The sequence below is a fragment of the Cydia fagiglandana genome, chromosome 5 (genome assembly GCF_963556715.1).
Source record: "Cydia fagiglandana chromosome 5, ilCydFagi1.1, whole genome shotgun sequence".
Taxonomy (NCBI): Eukaryota; Metazoa; Arthropoda; class Insecta; order Lepidoptera; family Tortricidae; genus Cydia; species Cydia fagiglandana.
This window is the reverse complement of record NC_085936.1, coordinates 9,296,980-9,312,178: the sequence shown is the minus strand read 5'-3', so window position 1 is coordinate 9,312,178 and position 15,199 is coordinate 9,296,980. Positions and strand designations below refer to the sequence as shown.

The window sequence follows — 15,199 nt, the reverse complement described above, 5'->3', positions numbered from 1 at the left end:
TCGTCCAGCTCTCCAGTCTCCACTTGACGAAATTTGAATATAAACTTACATACCTACAACTTTGGACTTATTGCAATCACTAAATCTATCTATATAAAAATGCGATACCGCAAGTAGCAAATTAAAAATATTATTTGCTAATCTGTCAAGTGGCCGAAAACTAGAGCATGGACGGAAAGTAGCGCAATTACCCTACCTATAATAGGTACGTTAGGTCTATGCCTAACGTATACTTCAACTTTTTTATTTGTTATCTTGGTAATAATAAGACGTTATAAATAGTTTTCCGTATCATATCTATGATGCAAGTAATCAAGGTCATATCTGTAACTTGTGACACACAGGCGTATTCGGGAAACGAGATAATCACAAGATCGAGAGACGATATAGAGATCAACTAGATTTACATTAGATATCGACTAGATGTGACTTGGATATTTAAGTCATAACTTGTCGAAATCGTTCAAGAGGACCTCCAGAATCACGGAAACGTCAAATTTGACATATCCATCTTACAAATATCTTTAAATTATCCATATCGTAACTTGTTGAGGTCTAGTAGAGATCTAATTCATTTTCAGAATCGAGCCGATACTCATGTAAAAAAAACTAGGTATTCATAAAAAAATATAAAAAATGCCTATATATTACCTTAATCATTAATTATGTTTACATTTATTTGAATGCAGCGTGCAATAGTAAAAATAGTAAGTAAGTTAAGCAGATAAAAATCCTTCAGGGCGTTTGGTGAGTTCCTCTAAACGTCGACGTAAGTATGTGTTCTAAAACAAAAGAAAAATAAAACTGATTTAGCATGTATTTATATTTTATTGGACACTACTATTATTTAGGTTCCTCCAAGCTACTATAGCTAATGAAGACCCAAAAATATAATTCCTGCCACAGTTGTGAGAAAAAGACTAAAAAAAACCTCTACAAAAAAGTTGTTTATTAATTATTATTAACCAAATAAAATAAACGTTAAAATCTTTATTATTAAAATTTTAAAGGTTATAAAAATAACTATTATGTTCCTTTTCCCTACATTTCATTCCTGTCAAAATTTCACAATGCTACAACGAAGGATCAAAAGGTATAAATAAATATAAACATGGTTTCTAAAATAGGTAAGTAAGTACTATCTCCAATTTTATGGATAAATAATATGCAGATGGCGTTAATCTTGGACACGGCGATTATAATCGTCATTCCTCTCTCTCTTTGCGCCTCTAACCACCTTGGGCCTTGCCCCGCTGTTGGCTTCACCTTAGGTTAGGTTTTTAATTACGTGTTTATATGTATTTTGTATTGTTTTGTAAATGGTTTTTATATTCTACTTTTATATTCATATAGTAAAAACCTAAGACTTGAAATGAATAAAGATTAATTTTCATAGAATTTTATTAAATTGATCACTCAGAAATACCTCCTGAAGCAGATCCTCCTCTCTTTCAGCGGCGATTTTCAGCATTTCCTTGGACTTCTCCAACAATAGGTCTTTGTCTTGAATGGTCCGTTTCAGATTGGCTATTTCGACGCGGTACGGCTCGAGCTGACGAGACTAGAATATGTAAAACGTGAATTACATTTCGTATGCTTTGAAACACATTTTTAGATAAGATAATATATGGTCATATGCGAAGAGCACGGAACTAGAAAAATGGAAGATCACGCATGACGACGAAAAATGTGAACGTTTTGGGCCCATATTTTTTTATACTATTTGACCTCTGTACATCCACTCAGCTTCGCATTAGGTGCCACAGGTGTACGAGCACATAAACAATAAAGCATTGACGTAGTTGTATGAGTGGTCAACACTATTATAGCTTCCAGTGGCGGCGCGTCCATAAAAGCCGATTCCCACCGGCTTGCCTGTTTTTGGACGTTTGAGCAGAGTTATAAAGGAAATATGTAAGCCAAATTAGCCCCGGCTTGCCTATGGATATGTTTGACGCGCCGCCACTGATAGCTACACTACACTACAGCGAGACTCTTTTTTTTAAATTTATTAAAATTTACACGGTCATACGAGTATATTGTCAATCTGCATAAAGAACAACATCATAGAGTCTGTTCGGAAAGAGAAGAGTCGTGGAATGTATGAGGACTAATACATTCCACGACTCTTCTCTTTCTGAACAGACTCTAACTGCAAAGTATGAAAATAGCTCTACCTTATCTGTTCCACTATGCCCGCTGCTGGGTCTCGAGCTGGATTCTGTCCGTTTTTGCACGCTAGACTTCTGTTCAGACTGGAGTTTACTCACTAAGCCTAACAGAAAAAAATATAATTAATAAACGTAAAACATTTTTAGAATTCCGTACCAAAAAGTTACAAAAGGAACCCTTATTAAAATGCGCGCCCCTCTCCAGAGCACCTACTTTTACGCCCATATTTAATGTAATTTTGTAGACACCGTTCTATTACTGCAAAACTTTTGTTGTGTTTGTGCACAGTACGTCAATAACATGATTTTAGATGAATAACTTAGAAGAGGAACGCAGTTTACGTTTAAAATCATAAAGTCGCAAAGTGTAAATCGCCTAAAAGTAGGTACCTACCTCTTAACGTAAGTATTGTTTGCTCGAGGTCATTAACCCGCTGTTGATGGGAGCTGGTCGGGCTTGTTTCAATACTGTTGATCCTCATAGTCAGGTTCATATTTTCTTCCTTCAACATCTCGCAGTAGCTGAAAAGCGAGTTAATGTAGAAAGAAACAAACAATCTCCGCTTTTCCTATCGCACTCACGATTTTTTTAGATCATCCTGTCTGCTACGCGATACGGCTATCTCATTACTCCATAATACTTATACGTCCCTTAAATTGTCCAATGTGTATTCGGCATGAGAATTTAGAATACCTAACTAAAGACAGTGACATTGTCAAGATGCAAACGGGATGATGCAAAGAGGAAGGATACACAAAAAGGTTACCTCTTCCAATAGTCTAATTCCGGTTGCGTTTCCTGTACGGTCTTCATCGGCGTTCGAATCTGTGATTCTAAGAGCGATGATTCCAACTTCAAAACTTGTCCTTTTAGAACAGTGATTTCGGCTAAGCTTTTCTCGTATTCTGAGACTAGGATCTCGTTGCCCTGAAACGTAAGAATAGATATAGTAGCATTCTCTAAATTTTGGAAGGGAGGATAGAACGCACGAGAGATAAAGGTTAACCCATAAGCAGTAACATAGACCAAGTGAAAGAATAAGTGAGGGTCACGTCGTATAAAAAAGTTGACGCAAGTAATAGAAAGCTGAAAGATACGAGAACGACAAAAGAGATGGTCAATACTAACCTTTTCCGCAACTTCTAGAGCAGCGATCCGTCTCTGCTGAGCCTCCACCCTATCAAGGAGTGCTCTAGAAGATACCGGCAGCGGTGGTGGTGAATCGTAACGATCGGTTTCTGGCTCACGAAGTGACTTCTCCGAGTATTCTCCTTCTTGTTTCTCTACCAGAACCTTGCTTTCCTCTGAAATTAAAATGTTACAGGTCTTTTTTTTTAAATAACTCTGCATACTCGTATAGTGTGAGAGGATATCCATAGCTCGCCTGCTTATATAAGCTGTTTATTAAGCCTGACAATTATCTACTGTGAGTAACTTAATTTACAAAAAATAAACTCACTAAGTAACCGGTACTAAGTAAGTTCTTACGTTTTACTTCATTGAGTCTTGACAACAAGACGCGTTTTTCCTTCTCTAGTCTTGAAATCGTTGATTTCGCCAGGTGCAAGCTGGCTTCCAATTTCTTTACTTCTTGGCATTTATCTTCGTATCTTGTCTGCCAGCGATCTGAAGATTGCTGTGCTCTACAATTAGGTAAAATAAATTAAAACAAACAAACAAGTTTTGAATCTTTTTCCACCATTCCATTATCTAACAATCGAGAAGTACTAAGTCAACTTGATCCCAGGCAGCAACCCAACCATCGCTTGTTACAACTAAAACATAATCAGGATTTTCATTAAAGGACTGAACATCGAGACCAACTTTATACTTGTTACAAATTAAATGATGTGGTCTTACTTCTTCCATTTATCCCAAAGCGCGACACTGGAATTGGTGTCTCGTCTCGCACTAGAGAGTTGCGCGGTCAGCGATGCAATTTTATTGTGGAGGCTTGCTGTTTCTGCAGTAGCCACCCTGCTGCCTGATGTACTACTGCAAATAGTAAGACAAAGTTAGTCCGGAGCACAGTATCTAATGCATACTGGATATTATTATACTAATCTTTTCCATGCGTAGGTACATAATAGTTGCTAAACGGTAGGTACTGCGCTAAGTTCTACTTACATGCGAAACACTTGATTCTTCAAGTTATGTGCGTCGAGACGGGCTCTCCTTTCCCTGGACGCTAGTGCCTTAATCTGCCGTCGCAGCATCCCGTTCTGCTTGCTGATTAGCTGTTTCTCTCGACGGAGGCGCTCTATTATAGGCTCTTGCCTTGAATATAAACAAAATATATAAAAAACCTATTCATTATTAAATTATTAAGCTGCTTATGTATAGCTTAGACGAATCTAGCTACACCATACGTAAAGTTTTTTTTTTAAACCGTTTGGGCTACTCGGTGGCCATACTTTAAAAATTTTACGTTGTAGCATCAAAGTGGCATTTAATTCGGTATTACAACATAAGTAAGTAAGTAAGAAAGTAAATATTCTTTATTGCACCAATAATCATACATCTTACATACATGTAAAATTACAAAGAAATTTTAGTGGAACAATAGAACCCGGTAACAACAGGCGGTCTTATCGCTAAAAAGCGATCTCTTCCAGATAACATGGTAAACAACATACCAAATTGTTGACGAAGTAGCAGGCAGCCTAGAATCGTCATGCATATCTTGCAGATCCAGTGCAGAATCGAACTTAAGTTCCAAACGCTCTGATCCTTGCTGGGACACCCCGTCGCTTACTTCCTCTACTTCCACTATGGCAGACAAATCGAAACTCGGGTCGTTCACTGCCATTATCGTTTGCATGTTCATTATTTGACTCTGTAATATTAATTAAAACGTTTTAGATGTGACTACAGGTTTTCCGTTGATTGAAAATAAACAGAAGAACACTTATAGGTCGGAACCTATCCATGTTTCAACCAAATCATCCATGTTTCACCAAATTTTCCGTTTGTTGTGGTCAGACCAACCCGCTACAATAAATTTCGTGTTTTTATAGGTATAATACACTAGTCGCTGAATCAGTGGAACAAATTACTGCTTTGGTGAGACAACCTTAATAGGTTGTTAGTACAAAAAACAAACCTTTCGAACAAATGATCAAAATAAAAATAAAACACAAATATATATATATATATAAATAAAGTTTAAATAAATAAATAAATATGCCAATAAATTTAATTAACTCAATAGGCTAACCTTCAGAGTATGAATGGCAGATCGTAGTTGCTCAATCTGCACGTCCTTATCAGCTAATTGTTTGATATGAACAGCTTTTTGCTCGGACAATTTGGCCCGTAATCCCAGGTGCTCGCGCTGAGTCTCGCTTAGTTGCGCCAGCCAGTGCTGATTCTCGGCTTTGTATGACTCCACCTAATATGCAGAAAAAAATTAAAAAAAGGAAATGTGTATCAATAATTCCAAGTTGCAAAGGAATCGAAATTAAACTCACTTCATGAAAATGACGTTCTTCTAATTGCGAACTTAACTGTTCCATTTTAGTCAGTCTTTCTGACGCTAAATTTTTCCAACGGTCTACTTCATTTTGGTAAGAAACTCTGTAAAAACCAACTTCAATTACTCATCTATGTTGCAATGCCGAACATAAAAAAAAATCGAAACCTGTCCAGTAATGACGAAGATATAGAGTAACAAACATAAAAAAAAAACATATTTAACCGAATTGATAACCTCTTCCTTTTGAGATTTGGAAGTCGGTTTAAAAAGGGATAATCACTTACAGGTCAGTCTTACTTCCATCCAACTTGTTTCTTAAATTAAAACACTCATCTTCAAGTTCTAAAATCTTGTGTGAATATTTTGCAACTACTTCTTGCAATTTTTCGGAGTAGGAGGCATCTGATTCACTGCCTCTTCTGTAATTAAGGAGTTATGTTTTGAGGTAAATGAGAATGTTTACAAAAGACTAATCTTATCTTGTTAGTTGATTGATTTCAGCAAACTTTTTGAAGACGTAGCTAGGTAACATATGACGTAATTATTCATAGTGAAGCCGTGGCATTTAAAATAATATTATAAAACTTAATTATTACCTCTCTAACTGAGTTTGTAATTCAAAAATCTTAGTTTGTAGATCTTTTGTAGATTTATTATATGCCTCTCTTTCAGCTTTTATCAACTTTTGGCAATCTTCTACAATTGTATTTTTATCCTTTTCTATTTGCTTAAGCGAAATCAAAAGTGCTTTATTTTCTTGTTGAACAGAATCTCCCATTTCATTTGACTGTGATATTTTAATTTCTTTACTATCAAGTTGCCTTCTCAAATCATCTGCAGATGCGTTCAAAGTTCTAATCAAAGCGTCTTGTAGATCGTTTTCTTTTTGTAAATCTTTGATTTTTGTTTCTAGGCTTACTTTTTCAGTATTCAAATTTAAAATATCTATAGTTTGTCGCTTCGCTAATGTAATACCATCAATAATTTCTTTCTTCTTTTTCTCGATTTCTGTTTTTAGGTCATTTATAATTTTATTCAAATGTGAGATTTGCAGATCTTCATCTGTTTGTGCTAGTTTATTGATTCGTCTCTTTTCCTCTGAATTGGTTTGAATGAGAACATTTACCGTTTCTTTTTTATCAAGCATTTTAACTGGAGAGCCAGGCAATATGTCTGCATATTTTTCATAATTAGAGTTTATTTTATTAGAATTTGCGACGAAAGGTTTTAAAACTTTTGGCTTTGGTAAAGTTATCGTTAGGCTTCCTGAAAGAGAAACATATATGTTTAATTAGGTATTTGAATGTTTACCTATATTACAATAATGTATTAAAAATAGGCTTTATGCTTACTTCGTGAAGCAGAGTCATCGTCTGATATAAGATCTTCAACTTCCATGTTTGACGCGTTGACGTTTTCATTGGAATGTTTTGTACTAATAATACCATTAGTGGACGATTTAGTCACGCCATGATTTATTAGCAGTAATGTTTTTTCTAGATAATTGCAATGCTTGGTAATTTCACCGATGGATTGCTCGAGTGAGTGAATTTTCTTGTTCAAATAATCCGTTTCTCGGGAATACTTGCTTTTCTAAAAACGTATTTCACTTTTAAAAGTCAACATTTATCAATGCATTTTTATGGATTCCCCTACACATAAATGTTCATATACCTACATAATTCTCCGTGACTATTTTTATATTTTTCAAATTTTCATGGCCTTAATTAGCATTAAAAATTAAATAATATTCAAATCGCACGAGTAAAGCCAGAGCAGCTAACAGCTTACGGTCCAACTCTCATAATTTTTAAATGTTTTAATTCCCTCTGAGGCATTTGGGAATTGGATGGATTGTGATTCAAAATACTTTTTTAGACCTAAGGTAGAACATATCAAAAATACATACCGTCACAAGTAGCTGTAATTTATGTTGGCACGCATCATCTTCTTCCAAACATTTGTTCTTAGATATATCCAAAATTTGTTCATATACGCTATGTTTTATGATAAGGTTAGCTTGTAAGTCTTCTATTTCATTCAATTTAGCATTAACCGAGAATGTTTTTCTGGATAATTCTTCCAAGTTGTTTTGATATTTCTCTAAAGAGGTCAAAGGTATGCATCCCTGATACTGCTGACGCAGAACTTGCATCACGTCGTACAAATATCTGAAAGTTGATTTAATAATAAACGGATTAGAGTACATTTAGAAACCCATGTTTAAAATAAAATTTACCAAACTTTACTAACCTAAATTTTGTTTCATATCTCTGTGCGTATAAATTAAATACATTTTGCCGCGCTTTGAACATTTCTTCAGCTTCAACCCGCATTCGCCTTTCATTGGTCAATGTTAAGTTCAATTTGTCAATTTTCTTTTTATATTCTGAGACTTGCAAATGGGCGATCAAAATTTCACCACTGAGTCTGTAAGTCATTATGATACGAGTAAATATAATAATTTAGCTAGATAGAGCAACAATAAAAATTATATTAATGATAATTTCGTCCGATACCCTTAAATTACCTGGCCACAATAGCTCTGTTGTCTCCAGTAGATTGCAAATCTAATATTTGATGTCTTAACAAATTGATTTCCACGTCATTATCAAGTTTCTTATATTGAATCTCCTGCAACTAAAAATATTCACAGTTTAATGCTTGATCTTGCAACGTTATTCCTGTTAAGCTCTACCCAAATAATTCTACTCAACCGACTGGTACCTACTGACTTACTTGTAATAATGAAATGTTTAATTGGCTCGTGGTATGTTGGTTTTGTTCCTTGAGAGACTTGTTTTCTTCCATGATTTTAAGTAATTGTTTTTTTAAATCATCATTATCTTTATTTGGTAGAGTAGCCAAATTATCATCTCTGCAATATATTAGACGACATGTTATTGTGCTTCTAATTGAATACTATTCATAATTTTAGGTTGGACTCACATTAGTTTGGATTGCGATGTTTGAAATTCCATATTCTTCTCTTGTAGATATTTTATCTCTTTCTCCTTTTCATTCAATTCATTACACAACTGTTGTATCTGTTTTTCAAAAAGATCCGACAGTGTAGAAGTTATATCTTTTGCTGCACTTTGATCACTGCAATATTCTAAAAAGAAAAAAAAATGGCAAAGAACATGCTTAATTATGTATCTATAATATCTTACCATCTGCCAATTGTATCCTTACCCTGGATATATTCTCTTATTGAATTTAATACTTCAATCTTGTCGTTTTCTAATCGCTTAATTAAGTTAAACGGTTCATTTTGAGCGTTTACGTTATCATTTAAAGATTTTCGATATTTTGTAATGACATCTGATAACGTATTATTTTGTTTCCAAAATAAATCAATGGATATGGATTTTCTCAACTTGTCTGTAAGATCTGCTACAGTAAAAATAAATCTGTTGATTTGAATTTCGTATTGCGACGCTGTTAACATAGCATCTCTTTGACAATCTAAAAGTTTGTTCCTTATATTTTCATTCACGGTTCTAATATGCCTGTAATTTTCTTCTAAGTAGGAGCATCTACGTTCTAAAACGGCAGCATCAGGAATGTTGATCAATCCTGGAGAATTTTCACTTATACTATCGTCCATGTTATTTACTATTTGAGACTTCAAGTTCTCTATTTGAGCCTTGTATTGTTCTTCTTCTATTCTCCAATTGTTTCGATCATCAGCGGCCTGAACCGCCAGTGCTGTCATTTTATTGTATAATGCGTTTAGTTTTTTATGAAAATATGCTAATCCCGATTTCAACTGATCCTCATACACAGAGTCTCGTTTAGAAATATAATTTATAATTTCGTCCTTATCGTTTAAATCTATAACATCGTGTTCTTCAGATATCCAAGATCCAAATTCACCGATATTTACATCTGGATCAGAAGTTACATTTATAGTATCTTTCGCATCTGATTTTGTCGTCGATTCAATTTGTGATATTTTTTCCTCTAGCTTAGTAGCCTTCATAGATTCCATTGATAGTTTATCCATCACATCAAATGTCTCTTTCCTAGAAAAATTCAATTAATGAATAGTTAGGAAATTGACATATCAATTTTATTAATGTTATGACGGTTTTTAATTTAGCTTATCAATACACTAGGCACCTCACATACCTACTGCAGTTGCACTTACCTCGCTTCATGCAATGCGGTAAGTAGAGCGTCTCTCCCACCTAGAGCTGCCTTCAGTTCCATAACGGCTGCCATGTGCGGCGCAAACCAACCAGCTGAGTGCCGAGCTTCCATTGAATTCAAGACCGCTTCCAAACTCGGACATTGCAATTCTAACACTCCAGACGTTGTTTTACCTGAAATACGAAGAAATCCAAACGTGGAATAGTCGTCGTGTGTACGTGGTGTAATTGAATTTGTGCTGTTGATTTTTAGAGGATATTAGAGGAATTTTAATTACTCACTATTATCCTTTAAGAAGTTCAATATGTCTTGCAGGCCTTTACGAAGACCCTCATTTTCCTCCGTTATAGCTTGCATTTCGGCGTCTCTATCTTCATTCCGTTTCATAATTTCATTTGCATTTTTCCGAGCAACTGTAGCTAAATAGCTGTGATAATTTATTAACAATTACAATTTGATCATAAATCAAGGTTAATAATAAATTGACGGCGAGCCATTGACCAGGTTTTATAAAATTAATATTATATAAATTGGTATGGAATAAGTCGCGTATTAAATATAGAAACCTACCGAGAAGATTCTCCTCCACCATCCATAGGCATTTCATCATCACATATTTCATCAATTTGTTCTTCTCCGTGCCCAGAGTCAACGATAAACTTTTTCAATTTATTTAGTTTTGTAATCAAACTGCGATTTTCAAGCTCCACAGAAACCAGTTTATTTTCCATTGCTCTTAATTCCTTCGTTAGTGTCATGTTTTGGCTATCAATAGCCTGATATTTACTTACAATATCCTTGGAATCGATTGCTTCTCCAGGAGGAATGTTTAGTTTTTGCCTATTTATAAAACAAACTTGATAACAATGATTTGATAGCAGTATTTCACACGAAAACTTTAGTTTCACTACATAAATCCGAAAGCCACAGTAATCATAAATCAGAGACTATTTAGGACTTACCTCATAGTTTCATTTTCAAGTTGTAAGTGGTTCACTATTTCATTTAACGAATTGAATTCCTTAACTAATTTCTTAAGTTCTTCATTCTTATTTTTTAACTGTTGTTTATTTTGTTTTAAACTATCAACTAAGGCCTTAACACCTTCGTCCTTTTTAACCAGTTGCAATTGTGCTGTAATTTCAGCTAACTGAAAATAATAAGTAAGGTAGTTTTTTTAAACAATATGTTAAAATAATATTTACTGGGTAATAATTGTTGCTTTCGTACCTCCTTTTCCCTAGAAGCTATTAAGTCATCAGATTCCGATAGTGCAGTAGTCAGTGACTTTACTCTTTTCTTGAGTTTGCTAATGATAATCCTTTCTTTTCCTTCATCACTTTCGTTTTTGACATCAATGTTAGAGCACTCCGCTGTATCATCTAGAGTTGATTTTAGATGCTCGTTTTCCGCTTTTAAACGTTCTATTAATTTTGCACATTGCAGTAACTTATGTGAAGCCTCTGATAATTTTTCTTGTAACTCTTTTAGTTTGTATTCTTCTGCATTTGATTTGCGCTAAATAGTAATTTTGTTGGTTAATAATGCATTCTGCGTAATATTCATAGTTATATAGTTATTTTTATGTTGTATTTATTTAAAACAAAACACTTACTTTAGGAGATATCATTTTAGGGGTTTGAATTAATTCCTCCTTTAATTTTGTATTTTCGTTTTCCAATGCCTCTATTTCATTTCGTTTTGCACGTGCTACGTCCTAAAAAAAATAGTTTGCTTGAGAAATGGTCGTATTATTTAGTATGGTAGGGACCAAAAGTAAGTTGTCCCTAAAGATATTTTATTGGTATCTCATTTAAGTAAATTACCTTCCAATGTTGAGCCTTAGCTTTGATGTCTGCCAAAAAACTTTCTTTCTTCGTCTCACTTTCTTGTAGTTCTTTTTTCAAAGTCTCTATCTCAACCGAGAGCTGTGTTTTTGATTGTTTAGTGTACCCTAAGTTTTCTGTGAATAAATTAATGAGCAAGGAAATGTAAGTAGGTATTAGCCATTGTTTTTCGATCGTACTTTCTGGCAATGCTAAACTAATAAACTTTCAGAAGTGAAGGAGTTTTTGTGTTTGTGTAGGTTATGTTATAATACTTTAGTTCGTTTTTCTTGTTTAATAATTGTACTGGAATTTGTCATAATGATTTAAGACTAACGGCACCTATTCCTTTGATAATTCGTAACTGAATTGATTTACCTTTTAACTTGGTGCATTCTGTGTTCATGGCGTACATTTGGTCGGTTAGATTTTCGATAACTGCCGTAGCTTCTGTAAGTTTATTTTTTTAATACTGAAAGCTTTTCTTTTAATTTATTATTGTCGTCCTCTAAGACCTAAAACAGAGAAAGGCAAGCTAATACAAGACATTCTTTCGAAAAATCGTTTAAAGTTACAACAATTTGTATTTGATTCTATTCTGGTTCTGATGCTGGTCCCATATTACTGGCTGTTATAAAATGTTACATGACATCGTGTAAAAAAGACAACATACCTAATTAAAAAACTATCAATACTATCATGGCGCCCCTGTCGCACTGTGTTATATAACGTTATATATATGTTATATGTACAATAGCCAGTGTGGGACTTCCGTGAAAACACATTAATTTATAGGTACCTACCTACTAAATTTTAAATGAATATGGTAATCACACATTTTGTATTAATGATTTAGCGACTGATTATAAAAAAAGTATGTCGAATTTAATAACACAATACTTAAGTAAGGCTCAGATAGAGATAGACGTGAGAAAACAAACCATCCTGTAATACTTAAATGATATAATATTTATACTAAAAGTACCTTGACATCACCGAGTAGTTTCCTGATATGTCTATTCTTCAACGTAATCTCGTTCTCGAGTTGGGCCACGGCATTCATTTCAGACAACGCGTCTCTGCTGGACTCCGTGTCATCATCGTTTTTCCTTTCTTCTAGCTTGGACTTTTTTCCTTCTAGCTCCGCTATGTCGGCGTAGAGTTGTTCGAGTATTTCTTTATTTGCTTTAATGACTTCTTCCTGGTCGGCGATGGTGTCTAACACACTGTCGTTGCTTCTTGTTGGTGACGCTATAAATAGGGACATAGGAAGATTAACTGCCGTATTCGAACTTCAAGATATTCACAAGAGACGACACGTACTAGATCCATTCTAGATCGTTATAGTTTGGATATCAACTAGTTCTCTTTCGCAGCGCAATTCGGGCAACCAATGTCACTTTTATGTTAGATAGAGTAAGATATCTATTAGACGTGAATTGGATCTCTAAGTCATATCCTGTAGAAATCGTTCAAGAGTACCTCCAAGAGTATCTCCAGAATCGAGCAAAAAATGTCAAATTTGGCAGGTTAGATCTTAAACATATCGTTATCGTATCTTGGTGATGTCTAAAAGATATCTAATAAGTAGATGTAGACTAACTTATTATTACAGTTCGAAAATGCCACGAAAATTACGGATAGTGCTTACTTATTATGGAACCCTAAAAATGGACTGCACCTTCTGCACCACGCTGTTTACCTATATTAGGTAGTTAATTTTTAGCATTAGATAAAGACTATGCGATCTTGACGTGTCTTTTAATAAAATTGAAAAACGCTTTTTGAAAGTCAGTAGGTAAATATTACTTAAGGGATGTCCATAAATTACGTTATCGTTTTTTGACCCCCCCCCCCTAAAATCATCCAATAATCATGCTTCGAATGACCCCATTTCCTCCTACGTCATGCTACCATCATCCAATGATCCCCCCCACCCTAATTTGAAATGACGTAATTTATGAATAGCCCCTTGTGAAAGCAAACCAATGTACATAATCGTATATGATGCATAAAAATGTTACATATATGCCGCACTTATTTCTCATAAAGTGATTTTTCAATAAATAGACACGTCCAGATTGTTTACCTTTTTTCTAGCCGACTAAGTAAAACTTCGACTTACCCACATACTGCCCTTTCACTTTGCCTTTGCTGCCTTTTCTTTGAGTTTCTAACTGACCGAGCAAATTGTTTACCTAATCAAACATCAAACAAGTTTCTGTTAGAAAATTCAATATAGTTATGTAGCAAGATTTCTTTTGTTTGGGTAGTCAACTGAAGATATAAGACTCTGTCAAGTACTTAAATAAAATACTTTGTGTGTACTTTGATATAATACCTGTTCATTTTTAAACTTCAGAATATCCTGTGCGAGGCGAAATAACGTTTTCAAGTCCGTAAAATTTAGTTCAATATCGTCAGCTTCCATCCATGATAAAGACTCGCAAAGCTTCTCTTTGTCAGCTTCTTTGAGTTCCCTTTGAGAGAAACTTAGCAGTTCTCTCCAGTCCGTCTCTACCATTTTGAAAGTTTAATTCATTTGGGAATATTTGTAAAATGTGTAATTTAATAACATATTATTGTTGCAGTACACGAGACATGTCAAGCGTGACGCAGCTTAATGTTTTGAAGTTCGCGCCGTTGCTAAGCAACCGTATCTGTGTTGCTATATGAAAATAATGTAGCTTTGAGGTTGCCTCTGATTGGGTCAATGCCGTTGGAACAATAGTACATTACTACAGAGGCCGGGACGAAAGGGGTTGCCGGCCGAAGACATATAGACGGCCGAGCGAAGCGAGGCCGGATAGGTCTGAGCGCGGGCAACCCCATTTCCCGCCGAGGTATGTATAGTGCTTTTCTCAAACATGCAATGAAATAAATAAAATAAAAAATCCACGAAACCCAAGTTTTATTTATAGAAAAAAGTAAACTACACCCAAAATATAACCAACACGTACCTATATCATTATCACGCGTATGTTTTACACGAGTCGTGTAGTTTTACTACCCGTATATTTTCATGTATCTTTGATTTTTTCGCCTTGTATCCGTCTGACTGTCGTTTTCGTCACATAAGTTTACATAGGTAGTCTTTCATGTTGACATCATGTTTCACATACATCGTTGCTTTATGTATGGAGTAAATAAGTATAATTTCCACACTGTTGACGAATTTGTAGTTACATTCATTTAAAATATGCCACAAAACTGTTTCTAATAAACTGTAAGCCATTTTTCTTAGTTTCTCAAATAATAAAATTGCCATAAGCAACCATATACAAATACATACTTCGTCTTTGACTTGGCGGCAGAGGCAGCAAGTTATTTAAAATCAATTCTGCTTACGCTGCCAATTCCAGCACCTACGATTACAATTAATATTAATTTCATTATTTCGTCGGAACTCATATTAAAGTCAAAAAATCAACAACGCACCATAAATCCAATAAAACAGAATGAATATTTTTCAACTTTACCTCCATAACAATTTAAAAAATATAACTACGCGTGTTTGAGTAGACCTTTTTACCGCTAACGTTTAGATGAAATATTTTAAATGTTTTTATTT

General features: G+C 34.6%; 1 protein-coding gene across 1 annotated transcript; it reads right to left on the bottom strand.

The window, feature by feature from the left end:
* Positions 1-616: 616 nt before the first annotated feature.
* On the bottom strand, positions 617-14,243 carry LOC134664417 (centrosomal protein of 290 kDa-like). The gene is given in 33 exon segments (XM_063521043.1): positions 617-782; positions 1,427-1,561; positions 2,178-2,275; positions 2,566-2,693; positions 2,939-3,099; positions 3,301-3,476; positions 3,661-3,815; positions 4,033-4,167; positions 4,300-4,449; positions 4,809-5,008; positions 5,390-5,563; positions 5,643-5,748; positions 5,932-6,066; positions 6,244-6,913; positions 7,000-7,240; positions 7,557-7,818; positions 7,901-8,077; positions 8,178-8,287; positions 8,387-8,525; positions 8,597-8,762; positions 8,843-9,675; positions 9,801-9,975; positions 10,084-10,229; positions 10,373-10,642; positions 10,765-10,952; positions 11,033-11,320; positions 11,418-11,519; positions 11,629-11,765; positions 12,007-12,094; positions 12,096-12,143; positions 12,614-12,879; positions 13,754-13,826; positions 13,970-14,243. Coding segments are annotated over 33 exon segments (6,381 nt in total). The 5' UTR covers positions 14,153-14,243; the 3' UTR covers positions 617-716.
* Positions 14,244-15,199: the final 956 nt, after the last annotated feature.